Source organism: Scleropages formosus, chromosome 11 (assembly GCF_900964775.1).
Source record: "Scleropages formosus chromosome 11, fSclFor1.1, whole genome shotgun sequence".
Classification (NCBI taxonomy): domain Eukaryota; kingdom Metazoa; phylum Chordata; class Actinopteri; order Osteoglossiformes; family Osteoglossidae; genus Scleropages; species Scleropages formosus.
In genome coordinates this window covers 18,209,955-18,226,004 of record NC_041816.1, presented here as the reverse complement: position 1 = coordinate 18,226,004, position 16,050 = coordinate 18,209,955, and the positions used below count along the sequence as shown (strand labels likewise).

Below are 16,050 nucleotides of genomic sequence, written 5' to 3'. Positions count from 1 at the left end.
GAGGACAGGGCAGAACTTGACCGGCCAGGACAGGACATGTCCTGCTCTTCTGGAGCTTTTCTCCCGGCGGCTCTAAACCTTCTTTAGCTTTGTCTTTTGTTCACTGTGTGCGGTGGGACAGTTTAGGCGCGTTCATTTCCAGCAGCCGTTCCGTTTCTTTACGCTTCGACGTGAAGAAACATTTACTTGGCAAAAGAGATCAGAAATAATTTTTTTTTTTTTTGCTTGATTTTCACTGACAAATTCGTTCTTTTTTATCAGCATTAAGAAATATACTTTTGCGTTGTTGATCTTGACAGAAAATTTGCAAGTACACGAAGGAGAACTGTGGGATTTTTTTTTTTTTTTTAAACAAAAAATGCTGAATGTCTATTAAAATTTACTAGCGAAGGTTGCAGCTCTCGCATGGGCTACATCACTGACTGAGAGTTTATACATTCATTGTGTAGGATTTTAATGAACATCAATGCTTTTACAATGGGGCAGAATTCGTGAGAAGCCATCGCAAGCAAGGTGGTATTCGTAGTATGCTGGGATGTTAGATGACTGTACTCAGTTGGATTACTTTGCGCGTGTAGAAGAGCGTCGCGGGAGCAGTAATTAGGGTGTAGCCGAGGAAAGTGCCGGAAGGTTCCCATTGGTCAATACAGTACGTCAGGAAAGACGCGCCTGTTTTTCCTCATTCTGTTCACAAGCGCTCTGTCCGTTTCTGGAATCACCTTTTTTAAGCGACACTTACCAGCATCTTTTTTTTAGCTAAAAGTTGAAATAGCGAAGAGCTCGCGTGCTAACACACGTGACACGGCTTTCTGGAATCACGAAAGGTCAAAGTTTTAATCGTTAAAGAAGCTTGTCACTGTGACATGCAAGCATGTTTGTTACGGAGGCGTCTCGCGACGGACTGTGCCGTGCCACTCACTTTTCCCGCCTTTCCCGACACTTCCCCGTTCCCTGATACCGGGAGATAATCACTGTGGACGAGCCGAGCGGCTATAAATCCTCGGGCAGCCTCGATAAGCCTTTCCGCAGCGAATTAACTGGCCGCTCCACTCTTAATTACTTTGTCAACGAAGAGTAATTGTAATTGATTTCCGCTCCTCCTCGCCGCGCGGCTCCTCTCTTTCTCGCGCGCATTGCCAATACTGCGGCCGAGCGCCAGGGTCGCGCAGTTGTTAGGTTTGTCCAACAAATATTTTATTTTTAATAGCATAAAAATACTAATGTTGCATGGAGATAAAAGTACAGCGACCAAAAAGCCAAGGTAATTTCTTGCTCAGTCAGGCTATTGAACTTAAGGGAATCCGGAATGCTTCAAAATTCACTTGCTTCGTCGACGACAGGACAAAAATTGGAGCAAAACGCTACTAAATTATTTTGCGGAGTTTTATTTGAAATATTGAAACACATGAAAGTGTGTTTGTGCGTTTTCTCCTCGACGGGTGAGAAATCAAGGCGCGGGCTGTGGTGACCTCGCCTGACCCAAGATAATAGCGGCACTGATCGCACGGTCATTAATTACGTGCGGCTCCTGTAATTAATGTATCACTTTAACGCCTTTCTGACAGCGCCGCGATAAGAGACACCGGCAAAGAATGGAAATGATTCACTGAAGGTCACACACAAGCAGCCCACTCGAGGAATGCGAACAGGGAGGGACGCGTTTTTCCCTGAATTCAAATTTCGGACAAATTTTCTTTTTTTTTTTTTTTTTTTTTAAATTCAGAAAAAAATAATAAATGAGCACAGCAGGTGGCGTAATGGTTAGAGCTCTGCCCTTGTAAAAATTAAGCTCATTGGTTCCAATCCCACGTATGCTGTAGAAATTACTCTGAATGGGTACTGTTAAAATGGGTAAAATCATACTGAAAGTCACCTTGGACAAAAGTGTCTGCTAAATATAAAATGATCAATTTGCACACTTTAAGCAAAACTCGAATTCTGTGAAAATTGCTTTCAGTAGGCAAAGCAAAATACACAGCTATGCAACATCTTTCAAGAAAAAAAGAACATTCCCCGTTTTGTTCTCTCTCAGCTTCAATAATTATAACTCATGATGCTGACAATTTGTGAATGAAACCTTTCTCATATCAGCAGGCTGTTCGGGAGAGCAGTGTTATATTTTTTGTCAGCATTTTCAGCTGGAAACTGATTCTTTGCTTTTTCTGAGCAGACAGATGGGTGCCCCGCAGTTAGATCGTTCTCACAAAAATTAAGCTTTTTCTTGCTCTGGGAAAGGGAAAAATTGGAAGTGGATGAGAGCAGCGATATAGAATTTGTACCATTTGCAGTTGTACTGTGGGAGGAAGGCAGTGTCTGGTCGTGACTTTAATAGGAACATGAGGAGGGACGCCTCAACTCACTAAACATGGACATCTAGGACCAGAATTAATTTTGGGAACAAATCAAATGTGACCAAAAGGGTTGAGAATTCATTTATTTCCAAGAAAGAACATTACACAATGAGGGGGTGTGTAAGCCATTCATTTTCAGTCTGTAGTAACAAAAACCTGCACTGCAGGGTATCAGCACCGAGGGTGAAGGCTGAACACAAGCCTACGGTATGTGGCTAACTGTAATTCATCCCGAATTTACCTGCGAACAGGAAGCTGCAGAGTAGGCAGGTGCTCAGAAGTGTGTGTCAAGCCAGAGCTTCTGTAAAACTGCACTTTAATGACTGACATGGAGAAGGCATGCGTGAAATATCAATGGGGGGGGGGGATCTTCACTGGAGACTGTAGGTCTGCTTCTGATCTCCCAGGCTGATGGTGATGAGCAGTGCGCGCGGGTCCTTTCTGTTCTTGCGGACAGAGATTCGCCCTTGCAGGTTCTCGCCTGCAGAGTAGCACAGCAGTGGGACACCACAGTGTTCAGTGAGTTCAGCTGGTACAAGCCTCCATACTCTCTCACACACACACACACACACACACACACACACACACACACACACACACACTACATGGCTTATTTAAACAATTCTGTTAGATGGTAAAACCACTGCCAAGGAAACGAATTACATTAGCAACACCGTATATTAAGCATTTTCTGGACAACTAAGGTGAAAATACTGCAGGGCATCATAAGGTTTTTACTGAATTTACAGCTCCGAAAACACATAAAAATCCTTAATGCGAACTTTAGCATTTAATACATATTAACATGAATGCAATTTATAAAATCCACACCTCCAGGTTTCATCAATTACTGTCCTAGGGCAGCAACATAAATCTTCACTGTTTATGCTTTGACTCAAACGTTTTCAGATGCAATAGCTTCCAGTGTATACAGCTGCCCAGTGCACAAGAATGAGGCACACATACACACATACGGATACACGCTCTATCCAGATGGCAATCGGAGCGCATATGATTACAGTAGATGTGATGCACGTTTGGCCCGGGAGATAATACAGCATATAATTAGTTTGATTAACTGCACGAGTGACTGCCAGGGTAAATGAATGTTTACTCATTTGGTAAACAAGACTTTCCCCCCCTTTTCTTTTTTTTTTTTCCCTTTGCAGATCTCTTATCTGATTGCTGCGAGTGAAAGCAGGACAAAGGACAGCGCTGAAGGTGGCATCTGTGCTCCTTTCTTCAGCAATCCTTCTGCTAGCCCACAAGCATCACGGGTGCCGTTTTGCAGCTGCCCACCGGGCATGCCGCTACCACCGTCACACAGCGAAGACCCACTTTCCAGTCACGACACAGTGGAGCCAGCGCATCCACATTTGTCACCGGGGAGTGCTTACGCGCATGTTTCGGTGAGAGCAGTTACAGTTCAACGCAGCTGTAACACCAGCTCAGCAGAGAGAAAAGCGCTGTTCTGGGTGCAGTGTTACAGATGTTTTACCATTTATACACCACTCTCAATGTGTGTAACAGATACAGCAGTAAACATGTACAGGTCCCTGACTGCACTGTAGCGAAGAAAGCAGACTTCAGCATGAATCTTTGATTGGTAGCGTACGTTGTATACACATCCCCTTTCAGAATTTGCAATTAAGAAAAACAGAGAACAGTAAACTCATCCATAAGGCCAAAACATTATCCCTATTTTGCTTGAGAAAACAAGATACGTTCTTGTGTATTTAGCCATGACGGGCATATGAATTACTGTGATTTTGTAGCATGATTTACATGTCAGAACAGCATTTCCGAGTCGAGTTGTAACAGTTCTGCTTTTTGTCAACTACATGAATAACAAAGACCTGAATGGAAACGCTGATGCACCATAGCCGACTAACGAACAACTTCGCAGTTCAGAGGCTTCGCTCTGTCCAGACTAATCAGTTGAATTACTCACTGTATTTTTTAATAAATAATAATAATAATTTTAAAAATGTACATTAGCCAAGGCTTTACTAATAAATCAGCTGTTATGGAATGTATTCTGTTGTGATTCTTCCACTTGGCCAAATCAGAAACAACATACATATTTAAAACACACCATCAAATAAAGTTAAGCGCATGAGCTACCACTATTTTTCCACCAGAGACAGCTTTGCTTTCACAACCAAAGGGAAGGAATATTTTTCATGTAAGTCAATGTAAATTATGATTAAAAAGTATGAAATATTGCATTAATACACTGAAATCAATGTGTTGCACAAAACAAAATTTTCAAGTTCAAAGCACAGCAAACATGTGACATTTTTTCTCATCCCAATTTTATATAATTGCACAGTGATTTCTGTATTAATGCAATGGACTGAGCAAACACTCACTTTTAATAAAGCAAGATAAATACACACTGGATTCACATAATTTTATGAAAGTAAAATATGGTTATTATTATTTCACTGCTCCAAGCAGTTTAACCAATTTACATTTATTCACTTAGCAGACACTTTTCTCCAAAACGATTTACAATGGATACTATGTAGTGTTATCAGTCCACACACCTTATTCACCAAGGTGACTTACACTGCTAGATAAACTACTTACACTGGGTCACTCATCCATACATCAGTGAAACACACTACGGGGGAACCTGAACAACATCTCTTTGGACTGTGGGAGGAAACCAGAGCACCTGGAGAAAACCCACACAGACATGCAAACTCCACACAGGCTGAGCGGGGATCAAACCCACGTCTTCTCGCACCACCCAGGCGCTGTGAGACAGCAGCGCTACTCGCTGTACCACCATACAGCCCTATTTATATAGTAGGATATTTTATTGGGGCAAATTAAGATAAGGACCTTGCACAAAGCTTAGCATCAGGTTAAAAGCCTGGTTATAAATCTCAATGCTCACTCTCTTAACATTGGCATATTTGTCAAATTAGTTTTGCAAAAAGACCCAAAAATTAAATAGCCCATTCACAAAAGACCACAATAAGAAATAAGTTCAGCAAAGGTTTACTCTTAGTAATGGAACAGTCTGGTGTACATTTAAGAAGGCTAAAATATCCATGAAGCATATTTCTAATACCAATATTTTACATTATTTAGCTGATGCCTTTGTATGTTTTGTAAACAGAAGGGTATTGTGACAGTATCAACTGAGGGTAAGTACCTTGATCAAAGGTATAACAGCAGGAGTGGGACTCAAACTGAGATCCTTTGCAAGGCAGCAGCTTTACCACTACACCACCTGCTGTCCAATGATAAAAATTTAATCAAGACTTTTTAATACTGGAGATGGCACACTCAAACCTGAGTAAAGTTTTGTTGCCCAGAGATAAGCTTATATTAAATTTATTGTCTAACCCTTGCCATTTTGTTTGCAAACCTGTGGTTTGATGTACACTTGTGAAAATCAGCAATACTAAATCACAGCCAAACCAAATTAATTAACCTTACACCTTAAGAAGAGAAAGCCATTTTCTATGCGAAATCAAGTCTTTGAGTATGTTTGAGAATACTGTGGTGTTCAATGTTGCTTCGAAAAAAAGAAAAAAAAAAAAAAAAGAGAAAGGTTTCCCGCTGACTTTAAGGCACAAAAACCAGTTTCAAATTCAGTTTTAAATCTTAGGAACAGACACACAACATGAATAAACAGAACACATTAAGCCAGGACTTAAAGGATCTCATACTGGAATACCAGTTATGTTGCTAGAGCTCACAAACACAGAAAATGCTTGCTAAAAGAGTACGAACTAATAACATGTTTCTGTAACTGTCACGTTGATGCTATCAAAATTTTTGTTTACTTAAAATCAGTTCTTATGATTACACAAATCAGACGTGTTGCATTGCAGAAAAAAATAATTTTGGTTGCGCTCCCCTTAAACAGCAACTTTATTGTAAGCCCCTTACAATGCAAAATATTTCATTACTGAACATATTTTAATGTTTTATTCAAATTATCATTATGTACTGTCAACTCAGTTACCATGGAGAACTGATAACCGTTTATGGCATAACCATCAATTCTGTCACCATGGTTTACTGCTGAACTGATGTAGCACTGAATTCATACCAAGTGAGAACTCTCATTTTCAATTTAGGGTATGGACTGCAGTTTGGAAACAAAAACCACCACAACGGTTAGATTTTTTTTTGCACCCTAAATTAACACAAATTAATACTTATAACTCAGACCAATACATAAACTAATAGTATACAGATTTATACATATTTTGCCATGGAATGTAAGGTCAATAAAAATTCTTGATCTTGAACAAAAATGACAGCCCTGCCAACACTTCTGGCCAAATTTGCACCGCTCTCCACATGAACAACCTAAACAAATTGCCAGATAATTAGCAAGCTACAAATTTAACCACTACCCTCTTAATCCACTTTCTATTAGCACTCCAGGGCTGTGCGGAGGTGCTCAGGGAGGATCCGGCCCCATCTATCACTGTCGCATGGCCCGTAGGCTGACTGATAACTCTGCGAGGCCAAGTATGCTCGCAGGCCCCCCCAAACCCACTGGCATTGTGGGTAGTGGGTTGCGCCAGTGCTTTCCTCTCATTAAAGCCTAGGCTAAATCAAACCTCCATGCACACTGTTGATGCCATTTCATTTCTCTGTGAAGTAAGGAGGTGGGGGAGGTGCGTGCATGTAAGGATGGAGGTTACTGACTGTGAAGAACAATGCCTTAGCCACAAAGCCAACTCTGCGATGGTATGAAAACAGCATTGCGGTGCTGCTCCAGCTTCTCAGCCTGGAGGAACACTATGTGCCCTCTGTACCTTAATGCACATTTAAAACAGCCTGTTTACCCTACTACAGCAGGGACCCCCTGATAGGAACTGGCAAACCTGCCCACAGGGTGGCGAGAGAAAATTGTCCAGCTGCGGCAAGAGTCCAATGTGGTCTAAGCACCATGTTTGGTTATAACCCATCTGGTTTTGGCAAAGTGATGAGGCCCCAATATCGCTCCTCTCTATAGTAAATACAAGCAAGAACACTGAAATTCATAACATTTTCTCTCTATTAATGCTGGTATTCATAGCTCAGGACAAAAGATTCTCCCTATAATTTGTCAACCTGCTTCATGCTATTGCGATTGCTTCCTTTCACCCAAAAGCTGAAAATTATCTCCACTTCCTAAATTAATTACATGAAATGATACAAGCATAGTAAATTTCTGTAAAGCCTTTGGAGTGAATTGGCAAATTAACAGTGAAAATTGATGGGTAGGGAAAAGGTGGTCGAGTGATTAAAATGGACCTGATGTTCTCCCCGTTTTTCTCACACACTTTTCATTTGAAAGCTGGGAGTTCCCACCTATACACCGTTTTAGCGGGACAGAGGTAATATTTAATGTCAGATGACTTGGTGGATGACCTGGAGTAGCTCTGGCCATCAAGGAGGACATGGCTCTGCTGCAAGTGCTCAGGCGAGGTCCTGCAGCCAGAGAGCACAGTGCGGACCTGCAAGAACATGGCATTAGGCCAGCAGAGGGTGTCCAAATGTCATCTCTGTCCAACCTCCCACGAGGCCGTGGGAGCCATGAGGAGCTGGGCTGTACGAAGTGAGTCATTCCAAGGGCTGATACAATACGGAGAGTAAGTGCAGCTCCCAACCCTCTCTGAAATGAGACTGTTTGCTTCTGTTCCCTAGGCTCATTGTAGCCACAGCTCTGAAGACCCCACAGCGAACTGCACCTCAAAGGCTAAAATATCACAACTACAGTACATTCACCACCATATCGAAAGTTGAGAGGGAACTGAAAATAAATTCAGTGATAATACCTAGCTAAACGGGGGGTGCGGTGGCGCAGTGGGTTGGACCACAGTCCTGCTCTCCGGTGGGTCTGGGGTTCGGGTCCCGCTTGGGGTGCCTTGCGACGGACTGGCGTCCCGTCCTGGGTGTGTCTCCTCCCCCTCCGGCCTTACGCCCTGCGTTACCGGGTTGGCTCCGGGTCCCCGCGACCCCGTATGGGACAAGCGGTTCTGAAAATGTGTGTGTGTGTGTGTGTGTGTACCTAGCTAAATGTTTCAGTTTAGATACGGAATCAGTTACTCAGATTTTGAATGTAATACTTATGCAGACATTTGAACCCTCACAAGATACGTCTAAAGATTTGGTAAACAAAAAAAGAGAGAAAGAACAATCCTATTAAAATTAATTTAGTCATCCATTAAAACGTTGGACGAGAACTGTGGTAATTTTTAACTTAACTATAAATGCCAAGTGGCAGAAGAGCACAAACATTCTCATTCACTTACTGTCCTTAACTGCGTGTCCTTGTCAGGGTCACAGCAGTCTGGAGCTTATCCCAGAATCACTGAGCAATATTCCGGGAGGGTTACACCACGGACGGGACGCCAGTCTATCACAGGGTAGCTACACGACCTTTTTTTGATCTAATTCTTATAAAGTGGACTAACAAATATGACATGATCAAGAAACTCTTGAGGTGATCCTTGATGCTTTGCAGCGTTCAATAAAACACACTTAAGAAAACAAAATCTTGTCCAAAAACCAACAACACATGAAATGCATATCACTGCTGTGAGGGTTTCTTCGAACAAAGGTTTTATTTACAACTCTTGCTTCCGTCCTTCACATGCTGGAACAGCAGGCTACGTTTAACATGTCCTTTTGCCTTACGACTTTAACACAAATATGACTCACTGTTCAGAGGCATCTTCCGTAGTGTTAGCTGTTAAAGACGTTAATATTATAGCAGTACTGTAAGATGTTACTGATGAGTAGCAAGGCCCAAAGCTCAGGCCTGTTGGGCCCTCCGAACCACGATCCGAAGGCGACGAGGACAGAGCAGTCTCTCATCGCCATGCAAGTCACATCCGCATGTTGCGGAGACCTCTTGATATGCTCCTCTCAAGCCTGACTGACCCGCTGGCCTTAGGGCTTTAAAACAAAGGCGTGACACCCATGCAACTTGTGGTGTCGAAATGTAGCGGTCACAGAAATTGTTAAGCATGGTAACTGGTAATATTTTTGTATTGGGTTTAAGGCTGTGTTCTGTGCTGTGGAATGTAAGACCATTGTGGGTGAAGCAGGGTGTACCAGGAACCAGGTCACGGGTTATCTGATGAAGGAAGGCTGTGGACACCAAGAGCATGTCACAAAAGACTGATGGTCCTGCCTTGCCTGGAGCGAGGTCAGTTTAAGGTAAGCTGGATGATGGGGGTTGGATGGTTTGGCTTTAGGGTGAGGGTTTGAGAACAAAAGAAGAGCAAAGTTACTAGGCAAAAAGGCGGGAAAACACTGAACACACCTGTTATAACGCCCTGTAATGAATTAGTATGAGACATGCATCTGGGGTGCTCCCATTGGCCGATGTTGTTGTGAAAGTCTTTGTTTGTCTTGAGTGTGTTTCTTCCAGTGTCTCCTATGGCTGAAATGGGAAAGGGAAAAATTTCTTCCACAGACTTAATGCCTGAAAAAGGTTCCCTCAGAAATAGCACATGGTGAACGCTGTGGTGAACAACGCACCTCTGAGATATAAGTAACCTGTTCAACGCAAAAGTGACCATTTCTCTATAGAAGAGCCACACACACACACAGTCAGAACCGCTTGTCCCAAACGGGGTCGCGGGGAGCCAGAGCCTAACCCGGCAACTCTGGGCGTAAGGCCGGAAGGGGAGGGGACACACCCAGGACGGGACGCCAGTCCGCCCCAAGTCATCCCAAGCGGGACTCGAACCCCAGACCCACCGGAGAGCAGGACCCGGTTCAACCCACTGTGCCACCGCGCCCCGTCATAGAAGAACCAAAGCAAATAAAATGTTTGAGTGAATAAATAAAGTAAAAGGTGGGAAAACTAGGGGCCCTTCACTGGAACACCTTAAGTCTGAGAGGTGTACTTTAGCAACATTTAAGTGGTACTACTGTTTAAAACCTCATTCCAAATCACAATTTACTGTAAACCTCGTTCCTGTTCTTGGTGAACCTTAAATGAAATACGAAAGGCAGTACAAACATTATGTTAGATAATAAAAACATCTATGCAAAAACAACGGTAAATTTATATGGATTCTCAGGTAACAAAATGTTCTTCAAATGACCCAAGGAACAGTTCATACCGGGGTGTTCCACTGCATAGCACAGAGCACATGGCCATTCACACAAACCAGAGAGATCAACAGAAGAGAATCACTCCTCAAGAGTAAGTCAAACATTGGGAGCTGAGACTTCATTTCTAAAACTAGACCCTATTCCAACTATGGAGATACCATCAAGAACTGTCTCTTCAGAACAATACAATTACAAATATTCACTGGCAAAATCAGTTTTAATGTGATTCCTTGGGGAAGTGTCACTTCCCTAAGCCCACAGCCTCACAGTAAAATTAATGTAAAACACTGTGGGGCTTGTCGTCACTGGTATACTGCTATTGGTACTATTCCAAAGTATCCACAAGGTTAATTATTTTAGCAGGTTGATAATAATGGTCTGTTTTATTAATTGAGGTTTCATCTGCATTCTGTCCCTAAAGGTTATTTTGCCTACACAAATAAAACCCACATCTTTTTTTCTTGATGATCTAGATGAATGAGCTAATATATGGTCCCAGTCCTTAGAGAAGCTAAACACTCTCCTGAGGTTTAAGCTGCATACATTACACTGCAAAAGCCCACTAGGGTCCATGTTATTTCAATTACATGACCCTAGTTCCCTGACAGAGAAAAGAAACAAACCCAGACCATCAAATTCATTTCAAATACATAAACCTACATCTGTTATATTAACCTGTACAACTCATCTTTGATTTGTGTTCAGTTATGTTTGTTATTTTATGTACGTTACTCATTGCTATGGAGGCGGCAGTACAGAAGAAACAAGTACCTGGCAAGATGGTCAAATGCAATACGTTATAGACCAGATACAATCAATAATCGTATTTTGAAAGCTAACAAAACATGGGGGGGCGGGACACTATAAACTGCAAACTCATAAACCAAGAAATTATAGGTTAGTACATTTATTACTATATTACCACAATCTCTGCACAGAAAGGATTTTTCTCTATCTTTATGTACAGACACCAAGTGTTGCACTGGTGAAAAATGACACCTGGAAGCAATTCTCCGGTTCTCCGTTTAGTGACTCCTGACCGGGGAAATCGCACCAGGACAGAAGAATGAGTCTTCGTAGTCCTGGAGATGCAGCGGCCTGAAACAAAATCCATTTAGGGCACCAGCGAAACTGACTGCCATCAGTTGGGTTGAGAGCAAAGGAAGCCGTGTTGCACTCTTCACAGTCACACACGCGACACATGTTCAGATGAGTATTCCTGGGATGCTGCACGAATGCGAACCTGCTACACTCACCGACTGCAGTGAAAAAAGGTATTGCTGAACATTAAGCGTTCATCCTGGTGGATCTGTCTGTGCTGAAATACGATGGAATAACATAAACCTTAACTTACCGGAACAGTTCGATTCACTATTAACCTGATTACAAGGACTTTCCCATTCTTAGAGTGAAGCTCACAAAGAACTTCACATTATAACCTTTACACAAGTAAAAGAGAAAGCATTAAGACTTTACATCTACAATAGGATGACCTAGTGGATACCTCAGACAAAACCATAATGTCATGTAGCGCTATCTTATTATTTCATACAACATTTCATACATCATCATCTGGCTGTACAAATGACTTTGGTCCCCCAGGTCGTTCTTCCCATTTGTAACTGTAGACTATCACAGTCAGCGGTCTAAACAGGTTGATCTCGGACAAGTCGCACTTAATCCATCCGCTCATCACTTGACATGTTTCAGATTTTCATTACGATAAACAGAACACAATCAGTTAAAAGAGGAACAAAACACCAAAATCAGTCCAGAGCCAAAGTGCTGAGAAATCATTACACCCTCTCTCTAACACACAACTGTAATTCATTGCTCAGCACTGGTCACAAACTCTCAAATAAGGGCCTACATTTAAATTCACATTTAAATATATTTCTAGTAATTTAAAATGGGGAAAACCATAGAGCCGTCCTGAACGTTAAAAAAAAATCCCTCATATTTTCTCTTACAACTGTGCAGCAAGTAGCTTCTAAATTGAAGGCACAAATTTCAAATGTTTGTAAAAGCAAATCCTGGTTTTTAGTGGTGGAAAACAAAGCAGCCTGTGACCACGATGCCATACAAAGGACAGAGATTCTCAAAGCTTAATCTGTTAAAATTTTGAATTTTACCAAAACAGACGTGAAGTTGACTTGAGAAAAGCCAGAGACCGAAGTTCATACATCGATCACGAAGACTGAGTATATGGCATTCGGTCATCATCTGTCTTTTGCTATCGACAGGGACTTCAGCGTCTACCAGTGATTAAAGTTTGAGCTCCGGGCCAGAAGCCCTGTATATTTATACAATGACCTGAACAGATCCGCTGTGAAGAATGGGCTGACACTTTCAGAAATGGGTGAACAAATTGCCCAGGTTAATGTTAATACAAACCTGACTGCACCGCAATAGGACTCTCCAAGAGGAACACAGTCTGTTTCCAGTGGGTTTTAGTACACCGTGGGCCCGTGGAGAACATGACCTGCAATGCAAAGAGTTATATTTCAAGCCAAAATAAAACTTCAGTCACATTTACCTGATACTTTTCTCCAAAGCAACTTATGATGTTGAAGTTACAATTATTACAAGCTTACAATTACTTGCCCATTTATACAGCTGGAAAATTTCACGAGAAATTTTAGACCAAGTACCTTGACCAAGGGTACTACGGCCGCAGGTGGGGATCGAACCCGCGACCTTTGGAGCCAAAGACAGCAGCTCTAACCACTACACTACCAGCTGTCCCATGCAAAATGACAAATTCCATTTCGCATGCAGCTTGCTTGTGATAACCTGTACTAAGAAATGCTTACCTCAGCACATAAAAAGTATGTAAAGCAATTCCTTTCAAACTGCTAGAGGGCAAAAACTGTGACGTCCAGAGCACAATTGACTCCCGGCCACATAACATGCAGCCGCTTACCTTGTTGTCGCAGTTCTTGTCAAAGAAAATGTCAAAGTATCCAGCAATAGCCTGGAATGAAACAAGGGAACACTGTTAAAACATGGCATTGCAATAAATCATCGGTACTGTTAATTATCCCTGAAAATATAACAAAGTACTGGAGAATTAAATTCCAAGAAGACTCAGAGCCTACTTCAGCTCAACTAAAACACTGTGGAATCCTCCCCTGATCATTACGGTTAAAGTATACTCTCCAGCTGGAGCCACATGGGAGGTTGTCACATACGTACTTTACATTTCATTACTATATATTCATTCATTTCCATTATTTAGTAGACACTTTTCTCCAAAGCGACTTCCAGTGAACTCTATGTAGTGTTATCAGCCCAGACACCTTATTCGCCGCAGTGACTTACATTGCTAGATACACTACTTACACTGGGTCACTCATCCATACATCAGTGGAACACACACACTCTCTCTGTCACTCACACACTATGGAGGAACCTGAACAGCATGTCTTTGGACTGCGGGAGGAAACCAGAGCACCTGGAAGAAACCCACGCAGACACGGGGAGAACATGCAAACTCCACACACGCTAAGCGGGAATCAAACCCATGTCCTCTTGCACCACCCAGGCGCTGTGAGACAGCAGCGCTACTCGCTGTGCAAAAACGCATTTAGCAGGCGTTCTTCTGCCAAAGTGATGTACGCTGATTATTAACAAAGTCAAAATCCTTGTTAATACAGAAGCTGCACACATTGATGCTGACTCATTTAAAAGGAGCTGGGTACATTCTGGTACCCTTCACCCCAAACTAATAGGAAAAAGTCCAACTAAACTTGTCCAATTACATGGATCAGGTTCAGTTTACAGTTTTTGACAAGCTCTCTTTTCCTCGGAGGGACAGGATGAAATGCACCAAACTCCAACTTTTGTTCCTGAACTTCAACTTTTGAAAGTAAACTATGTAACATAATGTACCAACCCTTCATCCAATTTCAATAACCGCTTGTCCTGAGTAGGGTCACGGTAGACCGGAGCTTATCTCGAAAGCACTGGATGTAAGGCTGAGGGGGGTACACCCTGAACAGAAGGCCAGTGCATCACAGGGCAGCCACACACACACACACACACACACACACACACACACACACACACACACACACACAGAGTTAATGACCCAATTACACACTAAGAGCAATTTCCAATTCAGCTGAACTGAATGTCTTTGGACTGTGAGAAGAAACCAGAGCACCTGGAGTACACCAACGCAGACATGGAGAGAATATGCAAAATCCACGCAGACTGCACAGGGATCAAACCCACGTCTTTCACACTACTCAGGTGCCGTAAAGCAGCAGCATTACCCGCTGCACCACCGTGCTGCCCATAATAAATATACAGGAAAAAATAAAAAATTTAAAAATTGTAAAAACCGGACACAAATTCCCAATATGACAAGCCGAGAAGCCTTCTTCTGGGTTCAGCGAGAGGAAAACCAGGCCATTTTGCCCCTGAAGAGGAGCAACTCTATCAATCTCACATGCACCCTTGTACTGGCAATGATGCGGAACTAATAGCCTTTAATCCTGACACAGCTGACAACACTGAGGCAGCCCTTTCCAGACAAAGGGAACAATAATCAATGGACAGACTTCTCAAAGCTCAGCCATTCCCATCCGCGGAGGAGCTCGGCCGAAGTACAAAGAGCTCGAGAAATCAAATTATTTGAGGCCGATGTTTACACAGAAACAAGTCAATACTTAACATTTTGTGGGCCGCGACCGGGCTTTCTCGTGAAAAGGGCTGCAAACTCACAGCCACTGGCATCAGTATCCCTGAGCTGCAATGTTCATATCCAGAACGCCTTTCTCCGCGCACATCCCGTCGAAAACCACCCGTGACTAACAGCAACACAGAGCAGAACTTTCACGCGTAAAACACAATTCACGTGTACATAAATGTAAGGAGCGTCCATCCTCATCACTCCGCGTTTGCTGTTGCCGACTGACCGACCGCCAACGGGCAGGATGGACTCCGGGGCCGCGTAGCCGTGCGCGCAAGTAGCCCGCAGGCCCTGGAGGGGCTGCCCCTAACGAACACCGCACCGCTGCCGCGTGTCCCCGCGCTCCTCCCGCACGAGCGCCGATCAGCCTTTATTAGTACAGACAGTCGAGAGTGGAAAAGCCACGAAGAGCAAAATTGAAAAACATGTCAAGCGAATGCAATTATGGAATTTAATGATCGTTACAGAACATTTAGCGGACTCATAATTACAAACATGAACTCTAATTGTTTACGAGACAAGCAGATCCACCTAAGCCACTTTTGGGGGATCACCTTCCTTTGTCATTAATACAACAATATTGCAATACATAAATACATTTCCCTCTACACAGAATCAAATGCGCAGGAATTAGAACGCCGCTGAATTCGGCGCCAGCAGGTAGCGTAGTTGTCAGAGTCACCGCCACCTCTGGAGTCAGAGGTCAGAGGTTCAAATCCCACCTCCCGCTGTAGTACTCCTGAGCAAGGTGTTCATCCTGAATTGCTGCAGGACAGATTACCCTGCTATGGAAATGGGTACGGTACTGTAAACAGATTAACGCCGTAAGTCGTTTTGGAGAAAAGTGACATGCAAATGGGAAATTTGGATATACGGTATATATACTTTTTGAAGCCAGGTTAAATTTCAAGTTTG

At 42.8% G+C, this 16,050-nt stretch overlaps 1 protein-coding gene across 1 annotated transcript in view; it reads right to left on the bottom strand.

The window, feature by feature from the left end:
• Positions 1-2,416: 2,416 nt before the first annotated feature.
• prmt3 (protein arginine methyltransferase 3) overlaps positions 2,417-16,050 on the bottom strand; it is a gene marked incomplete at its 5' end in the record, with an annotated part of 47,190 nt that continues 33,556 nt past the window's right edge. The window contains 3 exons of the mRNA XM_029256367.1: positions 2,417-2,832; positions 12,834-12,921; positions 13,363-13,413. Of these exons, the coding sequence (XP_029112200.1) occupies positions 2,723-2,832; positions 12,834-12,921; positions 13,363-13,413 (249 nt within the window). The remainder of the gene's footprint in view (positions 2,833-12,833; positions 12,922-13,362; positions 13,414-16,050) is intronic.